This window comes from Ipomoea triloba, chromosome 9 (genome assembly GCF_003576645.1).
Source record: "Ipomoea triloba cultivar NCNSP0323 chromosome 9, ASM357664v1".
NCBI classification, from domain to species: Eukaryota; Viridiplantae; Streptophyta; class Magnoliopsida; order Solanales; family Convolvulaceae; genus Ipomoea; species Ipomoea triloba.
In genome coordinates, this window is record NC_044924.1 from 15,311,000 (window position 1) to 15,322,134 (window position 11,135).

Below are 11,135 nucleotides of genomic sequence, written 5' to 3' on the forward strand. Positions count from 1 at the left end.
TTTTTTTTTTTTTTTTTTTTTTTTTTTAAAGAAACCCATAGCAGTGTCATTACTTGAAGCATTGTCAACAGTGACATTGTGACAATGGCTATATTTTTTACGCCCCACTCAAGTAAGCAACTTTCTAAGGCTTTAGCCAATATATTCCGTCCTATGTGAGGTAACATGGACAAAGGAAATAATCTTTTTGTGTATCTTCCACTGGTCATCAATAAAATGTGCAGTAATACATATATAATGCCAGAAATAAATAATGGATTTAGTTCGGAATGCTTCGGGTTCAGAAACCCACACCACCCCATATTTCAGATTTTGGCCCAGGCAGGTTATTCGGGGTGGGTCGGAAAATACATAGCCCTAGTCTTAGTATTATTATGACATGACCAATTTTGGTCATTATTCAACAAAATCGTTAAATGACAATAAATTGTTGGTTAAAGATAAAAATTGTCATGTCATAATAATACCAAGGCCAAAGAAGATGTTCTGAAAAAATAACTTAATATTATTTATAAATTTAAGACTAAAAATTGAATAAAGTCTCAAAAAATTATCCTTAAGTCAAATGGTAGCTTCTCTATGTTGGAAAACATTTTCTTCATATACTGAGATGCTATGATTGCTATCCTCGTATCAAATGAAGATTGATCTCTTTAATTTGTTTTCTCATAATTTCATATTTTTTTTGGTGGATATCATAATTACACAATAGTGACAATACTTTTTCACGTCATTAAAATAAAATAAAAGATGAGCGTAACAAGATGTTTTCGAGGAATTGTGTAATGAAAGTTATGAAACAATGGAGATGAGAATTTAAACTGGGCAATCCCTCTGTCTCTCTCTCTCTCTCCACGTGCTCATCATCGACTCATCATGTGACTACTACTCTCTTTCTTCTTCTGGCTCACTCTCTTTTCCCTTGGAATCATACGCCTTTGTCACAGTCCATTTCCACTGACCCACTCAAGGAGTCAGCTCACTTCTTGACTTCAATAGCCCACAAAAAGAATCAACCTTTCCGCTTCCCTTTTTTCACATTCGAGAAAAAAAAAAATACATAGATAGCGAGAAGAGTGGAGCAAGAAGGGTGTAGTGGGTTTGCTGGTGTGAGTGTGGTCTATGTAAAGAAGAAGAAATGGGCTGTTTACAGTCCAAAACTGCCAATAATCTGTCCCCCGAACAAGACCCTTCTCACCCTGAATCCAAACCAGATCTTGGTAACTATTTTTTCTCTCTATCTTTATGCAAAACCATTGGGTATTGCTCTTTATATTCAACATTTAGTACTGTCATTACGTATGCTATGCACTCTTACAAGTAGATTCTAGGTGTGAGGTTTTCTGGATTTGTGGTTGATTGCATATTGAAACTTGTTCTGGGTGTTTGCTCACTTAACCCTTTCGGTATACATTTTAAAAAAAATCTTTTCTGTTTTTGTATGTGAACTAAGTTCTTAATATGCTTTTTTTTTTTTCTTAGAACATTTTTTGTTGTTCGATTGCATGCGGGCTATTGGATTAATTCTCTCATTCACACTTGTTTTCGTGTACACAATTTTTTGTCATTTAATTTTTGTGATTTGTGAGTTAATGGCATCCCTTTATGTGTGAATTTCCGTATAATGGTTTTATTTCTGGTTATGGTCCTGAATATTGTCTGATGTTGGTGAAGCTGACGGGAAGCAAGTAGATGAAGATCAAGTGCCGGCATTTAAGGAATTTGATCTTGCTGAACTCCGAGCTGCAACAAATGGGTTTAGCAGTGAATTGATAGTTTCTGAGAGTGGAGAGAAAGCACCCAATGTTGTCTACCGAGGAAAGCTTCGAAGCAACCAGCTTGTGGCTATCAAGCGTTTCTCAAAGCAATCATGGCCAGAACCACAGCAGTTCGTGGTAAGGCCTATGTTTACAGTTCTGCCTAAATTTGTAGTTTATATGGTCAAAGTGTTTGATATTTTGTCAAGGTTTTTAAGAAATTTAAATTGGACCTTATTCCTTAACTTTGACTTAAATACTTTGTCTTTCATCTATGGTTTTCTATCCTTATTGGTCAGATGGTCATTAATTTTATAGTACTTAATCGTGTATATTTTGCATTCCTCATGGCCGTGCATAAGAAGACAACATTACTTTTATTTCTCTGTGGATAGTGGTTTTCCTGATTGATTATTTTCTGGTCATTTTAAGTTTCTCCTGTTCATATTTATAAGTAGAGGTATTTTAGAACACACACTACGTACTTTATGCTTGACTGATCCTAATGCAGCTTAAAATTTCTCTGGAGGCTAGTATTTTGGGATTTTATAATGATCATAGTGCTGCTTCTTTTTTCCTTACTGTGCAGGCAGAGGCTGCTAGAGTTGGTAAGGTTCGACACAAGAGATTGGTGAATCTAATTGGTTGTTGTGCGGAGGGAGATGAGCGTCTACTGGTGGCAGAATACATGCCCAATGACACGCTATCAAAACATCTCTTTCATTGTATGGGTTAATCATTGGCTCTTATATTGTTTAGTACTCTATACGTTACCAACCTACTGTGGTGGACTAATGTTAAATATCTTATAGATGAATATAGCTATAACATTTCCATGTACCCATGTCTTTTCAGCTCCACAGAAGATTTTGATATGGAAAATTAATGCTACCATAAGAGGATAGACTGATTCTCCCTTTGACTTTTTGTTTACACAAATCGATGGCTAATTTGCTGTTTTCCATTACTATTTGTACTTTTCTTTACGGATGTTCAATACTCCTGCAAACCCATTAAGAATAATTGAGTTAATACCTAAAATGGTCTCTTGACTATTTCTTAATTTCCAAATTGGTCACAACTATCAATTCACCTAAAAGGTCATTCGACTATGCAAAATTTTACTCATTTTAGTCCATTATTTACACTGAGGACTAAATTAAGTAAATTTTTTCATAGTTGAGGGGTTATTTTGAGAATTTTGACATAGTCGAGGAACTATTTTGTATATTATCTCAGAATAATTTTTAACATAGTTGATAGATGGTATCAAATGCATGAGTACTAAGATGCATGTTAGAACATTTTGTTTTTTATCATTTTATTCTCACGCTCATAATCAACTATTTGACGTCATTCTTTGTTTCTTTTTCTTCGTGCCTATTCTGAACTGCTTGTCAATTTATTGAAGACTGTTGTTGGTTTCTTTAGCTCTTTTAATGGTGGACTGTAAGCATGTATAACTTGTGGCTATTTTCTTGTAGGGGACAAACAGCCTTTGCCCTGGGAAATGCGTGTAAGAGTTGCCTGCCATATTGCACAGGCTCTAGACCATTGCAGTGCCGAAAACCATAAAATCTATCATGATTTGAACGCTTACAGAGTTCTATTTGATGAGGTATCCATGCTTCACTCTTCAAGTTTTGATAAAATCATGTCTTATTTTCTATCAGTGAAATATCCAGATAGGTTTAATGGTTGCACAAGATTATTTGGGCAAGTAGTCCTATAAATATGCTTTCTTTTATTTCTATGTATAAATTGTATAATAGAAGCATGCTACTAAGTTATCTGTCAGAAAATCGTTTATGTTATATGCCATTAAGCTGGTTTTAAATTAATATCTATTTTGGTAATTGTTCTGGTGATTTACAAATATTCACCTAATGATATGACTTTGTTACAATCAGGTTTTTGCCCGAGAACTTTTTGATATTTGGTTTGAAAGTATGTGGGTCAAAACTGATAAAGTATAGGAGATCCAAAATAATGCCAACTTTAAGTGTGGAGCTTAACTTTTACTTCATGTGGAATTGTAGAGTCACATCTTTAATTAGACTGCATATTTGCCAAGCCCAGCAGCCCAAATTATTAAGGGTTATAAATACATTATACATATAGTTCTTGCCTATTTTATTTTCCTTTTTAATCATCATAAAATAAATGGAAATTCATCCCATCATCGTATTAATTCTGTGCTTGGTCATCTAAGACATATCTATGAAGGGATCACTTTAGCTGATGCCAAAGTCACTGACTCTGGTTTCAAAATCTTTTATATTATGTTCTAGAAATGGTTTAATCTCCTCATAGCTGCTTCTTTTGGATGAGTTAGTTTTGATCGTGTTCTATAGTTTTGGCTAGCTACAACTTGCATTTACACATTTTTCTTGATTATATGCCAGGACGGTGACCCTCGGCTATCTAGTTTTGGCCTGATGAAAAACAGCAGAGACGGGAAGAGTTATAGCACAAATCTAGCTTATACACCCCCAGAGTTTTTGCGTACAGGTAGATTCTATTCCCTGACATGTATGTTGGTGACATGTATGTTGGGGACATTAAGGTATCACCCAAGTGAACGAAGAAGTAATCCACGCAAAAGTTTCACTTTTATCTCCTTTATCTTAATAGTTAAGCCATGGTTGAAAAAATCGCTAGGTGCTCCCTAGGCGCTCGGGGAGCGCCTAGCGCCTAGGACGCCTAGCCGGGGATTAATCGGCGCCTAGGCGCCCGTGTATTTTTTTATTTTATTTTTTATTTTTTGAAAATTTGTTTAAGTATTTTTAATTTTTTAAAGACTATTAATTATAAATTATATAATACTTTAATAGTTAATACTAAAATATTAAATATTAACCTAAAAAATATCTAAAGTTTATACAATTTAGGATTATTTCCCTCAAAACGATGTTGTTTTGAGTGAAATAATCCATTAAAAAAATGAACAATAGTTAATCGACCGACTAGAAGGCCTAGTTGGTCTAGTCGACGCCTAGGCGGTCAACGCCTAAGCAGCCTAGGCGGTGCTTTGGCGGCCTAGGCGGAGCTTAGGCGGCCTAGGCGGTCGCCTAGCCGGCCAGCCGCCTAGACCACCATTTAATGTGATACGCTAGGCGGTCGACCAGCGCCTAGCGCCTAGGCGGGGATTAATCGGCGCCTAGGCGGGATTTTTACAACACTGAGTTAAGCGAATAAACCTGTTCCCCCCACATGGGTGGTGAAGTTTTTTAGAACCACATCTGTACCTCCATGGATACCTACCGTGATCCTTCTTAATTACTTATTTCAACAAATTAATAAAATTGAAGATAAATTACATAGCTTAAAATTCAATATTCATACAAAAATTTAAATTAACACAATATTTAAATATACTTTAACTAAAAGATTAATATTTGATGTACCAACATTGTGTAACTAAATTGTTCCACGCCATTACAAACAAAAACAAAATTAAGAGACTCATTCTCTGCAGATAAATCATAATCTTTAATTAAATATATCAAAAACCTAATTTAATCTACCTACACCTATAAATACGTTTCAAGAAATAAGTTTCCATCCATCTGTTTTATTGATGAGTGTTTAATTATTTTTGATCATATCATATCATGAACAATACATCATCAATTGCAATTGTTTATCTATCACAACTGATTGGATTGTGTCCTAAACAGTATATTCTCATAAGAGTTTATTACCAAAATGGTCCCTCAACTATTGCGAAATTACCAATTTGGTCCTCGATAATTTTTCGTACCCAATTAAGTGTCTCGACTTTGAAAAACTTAACCAATTTGGTCATTCGTTTATTTTTCCGTTAAACATTCATTAAATCTGGACTAAATTGGTAATTTTACTATAGTCAAGGGACCAAATTGGTAATTAATTTTTCGCTGAAATGGTCCCTTGATTATAGCAAAATTACCAATTTGGTCCCGATTTAGCGGATGTTTAACAGCAAAATAAAAGGAGGACCAAATTGGTTAAAATTTTCAAAGTCGAGGGACTTAATTGGGCACGAAAAATTGTCGAGGACTAAATTAGTAATTTCGCAATAGTCGAGGGACCATTTCGGTAATAAACTCTTCTCATAATATACATATGACAAGATCAGGATATATATTTTTCTCAGATCTGTAATAAACTCATATGTATACAACTTAATAGCAATTATAAATTCTAAATATATTTTATTGAATAATTAATAACTGATGGTAGGTTTGGTTAGATGATAGACGGATGGTATTTTTGAGGCCTACCCATGACCTGCCCCATAGTGGGTGGCACTCACCCCTAACCCACCACTCGTTGTCTCTCAAAAAATCCTGAACCATGCAAATTAGGTGCTGGTAGATACTACAAGTGCACAAGTTGCATAGCATAGCACAAAAGCAATGTTCAATCTCACAAGAAATTGTATTTAACTCAATAAAAAACAATTAAACAAAACTAAAAAGGTGGATGAAGCTACTAAATTACTACTTAAAGGGGATAAAGCTTAAGAGTTGAGCTAACTAAATGACCGATTGAGAAGAATAGTAGATGCAAGTTGTTACTGGAATAGTAAATATAGTAACATAGGATTTTTGTGCATAATTGTAGCAATCAATATTTCCTTACCTTATTTAGAGATCCTCTTGTGTATACATAGGACCTCTTTTACCCCTGCTGAAATAAAGAAAATATCTTTTCCAATCCTATGTTTACACAAGTAATTCAGTAAGGATGATAACATGCACTAGGAACATGGATCGATCACCAAAATTAAGTTTATGCTTTGATTTACCAACATAAATTATGGGTCCAGTCTAACTAATATGTGATTGCTTTGTATGGCATCTAGAGATAAACATGTGCTTTTAGTCATTCATATGCCTATATCAAATCCCTGCTTTTCCCTTGGCATGATCTTTCTTGGGGAAGGGAACCCTATATAATGCATGAGCTCAGCATTGTCAACACTCTGATTTCAAGCTCTTTACTCAAACCTATCTAAATCATGCATATACTCCATATAGGGCTCGCAAAATTGTTTGATTTTCTGGTTGCAAGAAATAAGAAGTTCCTCTGGATTTTGGAATATGGGATTTCTATCAATTTGATGTCGTATTCTACTGCATGTCAAACATCTTGCAATTCTCAAAGCTTCTATTACAATTATAGAATTTCAGCATAACGATATATATAATTCATGAACAATGAAAAATATAATCTCCTGCTTACTGTTCATTTCTCTTTCCTAGGCAGGGTCATTCCAGAAAGTGTGATCTACAGTTATGGAACTGTTTTGCTGGACCTTCTGAGTGGGAAGCATATTCCTCCGAGCCATGTACTATATGTTCCTTTGCCTTTATGACTTGTGGTGTAAAATTATGTTTTCTGCTTTGATTCTTTAAGGATGCTTCCTTGTTCTAAAACTGCTAACAACAAATGTTGGCTGTATATTATTCTATATTAGCTGTTCTAGCATCAAACTATCAATTTATCTTAACTAGAATTGCTTACCTGCAGATCCTATTGTGATATTGTATTGACAGTTCTGTTTTTGTTTTACGGGTGAAATTAAGGCAATTGAAATAGTTTCAACTCTTGGATTGATTGGAGAATACTGATTATTTTTCCAGGCTTTAGATTTAATAAGGGGGAAGAATTTGTTGTTACTGATGGATTCATCCTTGGAAGGGCAATATGCGGATGAAGATGCTTCTGCATTAGTGGAGCTTGCTTCAAAGGGCCTCCAGTATGAGGCTAGGGATCGACCTGATGTAAAGTTCATTCTGACTGCCGTCGAGCCCCTTCAAAAGCAGAAAGAGGTAGATATTTGTCTTTCTTTGAATTCAAGGCTGGTTTATGGATATGACTTTACATTTGCTATTTTAGGTTGCATCACACGTTTTGATGGGTCTGACAAAAACTCCGGTGGTGGTGCTTCCCACCATGCTTTCTCCTCTTGGGAAGGCTTGTGCAAGGATGGACCTTACTGCTGTGCATGATATCTTGCTTAAAACGGGTTATAAAGATGAGGAGGGTGCAGAAAATGAGGTGAACTGATTTCTCTGCTTTACAATTCCTCCTTAATAATTGGAAGCCATTAAATTGATGAGAAAGAAGTTTCTTTAGGCAGAGATCTGCTGTTTAATTTGCTTGTTTCGGTTCTGCCACATAAATTCTGTTTATTTTTTTCCATTTTCCTAAAGTAAAGAGGTTTTGATTTTCATTTTGGGGAAGTTCTTACATATTCTGATCTCATATTTTTCTATTTTCTAATTGTTATGGATCTTGCAATCTGATACTATGGTGTATCGTTTTTGATATTCTAAAGCTTTCATTTCAAGAATGGACACAACAAGTGCAAGATATGCTGAATACGAAGAAATTTGGTGACATTGCTTTTAGGGACAATGACTTCAAGAATGCAATTGATTACTATTCTAAGGTAAAATTTGTTTTAAAACTTTCCATATGCAAACTCAATTTCCAAATATCATTGGTAAAGTAATTGCAATAACTTATATGCTTCATTGGCCCTATTTTATTTCTCAGTCTTTACTTTCCGAGGTCAATTAAGGTTTTGTTTGGCAGAACCTTACTGCAAGTCGCTTCTCATAAGATAGTTTAATTTTTGTAAATTCTTGCTTGCCAAACAATTCTAAGAGGCAAAAGCTAGTTTTTTTTTTTTTGTTTTGTTTTGTTTTGTTTTGTTTTTTTTTGCGGAATTCAATAAGCTATAAGTTAGCTTATTGGCCTTGCCAAACACACTCTAAAACTAATTTTGATCACCATTTACAGGCATACAATATTGACATTTTGACTTGTGATTCACAGAATTCTGTGTAGTTACTATATATTCTCTGTCCCATCTTGTAAGGGATAACTGTGTTTGGCACGGTTTTTAAGCAAACAAATAAGATTAACATCATCCCTGCAATTTTGATTCTTTCAATATGACATGGCATTGGTCGGGCCATTCTTTTTATTTATTTATTTACTTTTTTAAGCTTATGTGTAATTAAAGGCTTGCAATTGTTGCAAGCCTTTCAAACTCAGAAAAGCTGCCTTTGGTAGCCAAATTCAGTGGCCTACTTTATTATTATTATTATTATTATTATTTGTTTATATTATTATTATTATTATTATTATTATTATTATTATTATTGGAAGTAGTGAAATGGAATTGTAGGGATGTAAAAAAAAAATAGTGAGTGAATTTCAAATATGATAATATGGCAGTAGACTAGTAGAGTCCACTTTTAAAATACTAGTAGAGTCCACTTTTAAAAGTGAGAGAGTATTGGAGGGATAAAATGATAAATATAGCCTAAGTTGGTCATATCATATTTCCAAATCTTCCCTTCTAAATTGAAGTGAACTGGGACCCACTTTGAAAAGTTAAAAGGAGTAAAGGTAAAGGTAAATAATGTTTAAATTAGGAAAGTGGGCATTATTTTGGAATGGATTTTAAAAGGAAAGTAGGTAACAAAAAGATGGACGGAGAGAATAATTTTTAATTTCTTTTTAGGTACCTGTTATGGGGGTTGAGTGGTTAGGATTTGAACCTAGAATATAATTTTATTTTCTGGTAATGAATACATTATTATCAAAACTTAAAATTTAGTCAAACTGACCTAGAAAATAGTTGAAGTGACCAACAATTAGGGATGGATGTAGTGTGTATATATATATGTGTTGTTTTTTTTTTCCTAAATGAGCCATTTTAATTAACAGTTATCAGTAGCATCTATCTCATGTTATTTAGAAAAGGGGTATATGTCTCTAACTTGGATCCAAACAAAGAAAGGTGCTGTAAATGTTGGTTTTACAGAGTGGTAAACGGGAGATGAACTCTACAGAGAGTACCCCAAAAAATAAAAAAGTTGCTGGTTGCAAAGTAGTGAGGCCGGAAATTAAGTTCGAATGTTATATTCAAGGGTTCCATTAATAATAACTAGAAAGCTATTGTGCTTATTGATTGTAATTAGGAGAGTAGTTTTATTTTGAAAGTGCAATTTTCACATGGGACACAAAGTATCTCTACAGGATGTATAGTTTTATTGCAATCCTGAGATATTGATATAGTTTTATTGTTTCGAAATCACAGTTGGTATCTATGATGCCTGTCCCTTCTGGTACTGTTTTTGTGAGGCGGGCGCTATCTTACTTGATGATCGGTCAACCAGAACTGGCGCTGAGGGATGCTATGCAGGCGCAGGTTTGCCTGCCCGAGTGGCCCACTGCGTTCTATATGCAGGCTCTTGCCCTCTCCAAACTCGGCATGGAAACCGATGCTCAAGACATGCTCAACGATGGAGCATCCTTTGAAGCAAAGAAGCTCAACAGTTGGCGGGGTTAGTCTTTGGCTTTCAACCATTGTCCAACTCTCTCATTACCAAATACCATTCTGTCTGGCCGGAATGAGAGGTTTTCGAGCAGGGCAATTATATGGAGCATTTACAGGCCTCCTTAGTCACTACTCACTAGTCAGGTATACTTCCATACAAAAAGTTGTAAAAAACCCAAAAAAATTCTAAATTTTCTTGTGGCATTTGGTTTACTTTTTTGCAAGCAAATTGCTTTTGTACCCTGCTTTTGATATTCTAACTTGTGTCCCAACTCCTAACTAATGTAAAGATTTTTCTGGTACAATAAATATGCTATGCTTAGTTGTATTAGTTACTATTAAAATCGGTAGCAGTAATTTGACGAAATAAAGAAATGGTGCACTTGATTGTATTAGTTACTATTAAAATAGTAAGGGGGCGGTTTGTTTAGTTCATATATAATCTGAGTTTGGTAATGTTATATTACATTGTTTGGTTCATAGATAATCTGAGTTTGGTAATGTTATATTACTTTGTTTGGAAGTTATGAGATTAACTAATAATGTTATAATAATAATAATAATAACAATAATAATAATAATGAATAACATATAAAAAATAAATATATGTTTATATAATTAAATATACATGTGTGTATATTTATATATTTATTTTTTAATATTAAACATTGATATACATATAAATTAATAAATAAATATTATATATATATATATATATATATATATAGAATCGCGTTCTGGTGCGTACTGGCCGCCCAGGAAAGAACTGCGGACAAATCATAGCGCGCCACATGTCTGGAATGTAGTTGCATATAACGTTATAACTAGGTGCACGTAATGTTATAACTAGGTGCACATAGGTGCACCCAGGTGCATAAATGCTAACAAGGTAAATTACTTGCACCTGTAAGTGAAAATAGGTGCACACGTGCAAGTAAAATGTATTACAAGTGCAAGTAAATTGTACAATGAGCATCAATACTAAGTGCATTTAATGTTATAATTAGGTACACCTAATGTTATAACTAGGTGCA

At 34.2% G+C, this 11,135-nt stretch overlaps 1 protein-coding gene across 1 annotated transcript; it reads left to right on the top strand.

Annotated features, from left to right (window-relative positions):
- Nucleotides 1-839: 839 nt before the first annotated feature.
- On the top strand, nucleotides 840-10,445 carry LOC116030857 (serine/threonine-protein kinase BSK2-like). Its single transcript, XM_031273209.1, has 10 exons — nucleotides 840-1,220; nucleotides 1,675-1,895; nucleotides 2,347-2,482; nucleotides 3,242-3,375; nucleotides 4,163-4,268; nucleotides 7,007-7,092; nucleotides 7,388-7,576; nucleotides 7,644-7,805; nucleotides 8,086-8,199; nucleotides 9,862-10,445. Exons 1-10 carry the CDS (start codon nucleotides 1,139-1,141, stop codon nucleotides 10,111-10,113), a joined length of 1,482 nt encoding a protein of 493 aa, XP_031129069.1. The 5' UTR covers nucleotides 840-1,138; the 3' UTR covers nucleotides 10,114-10,445.
- Nucleotides 10,446-11,135: the final 690 nt, after the last annotated feature.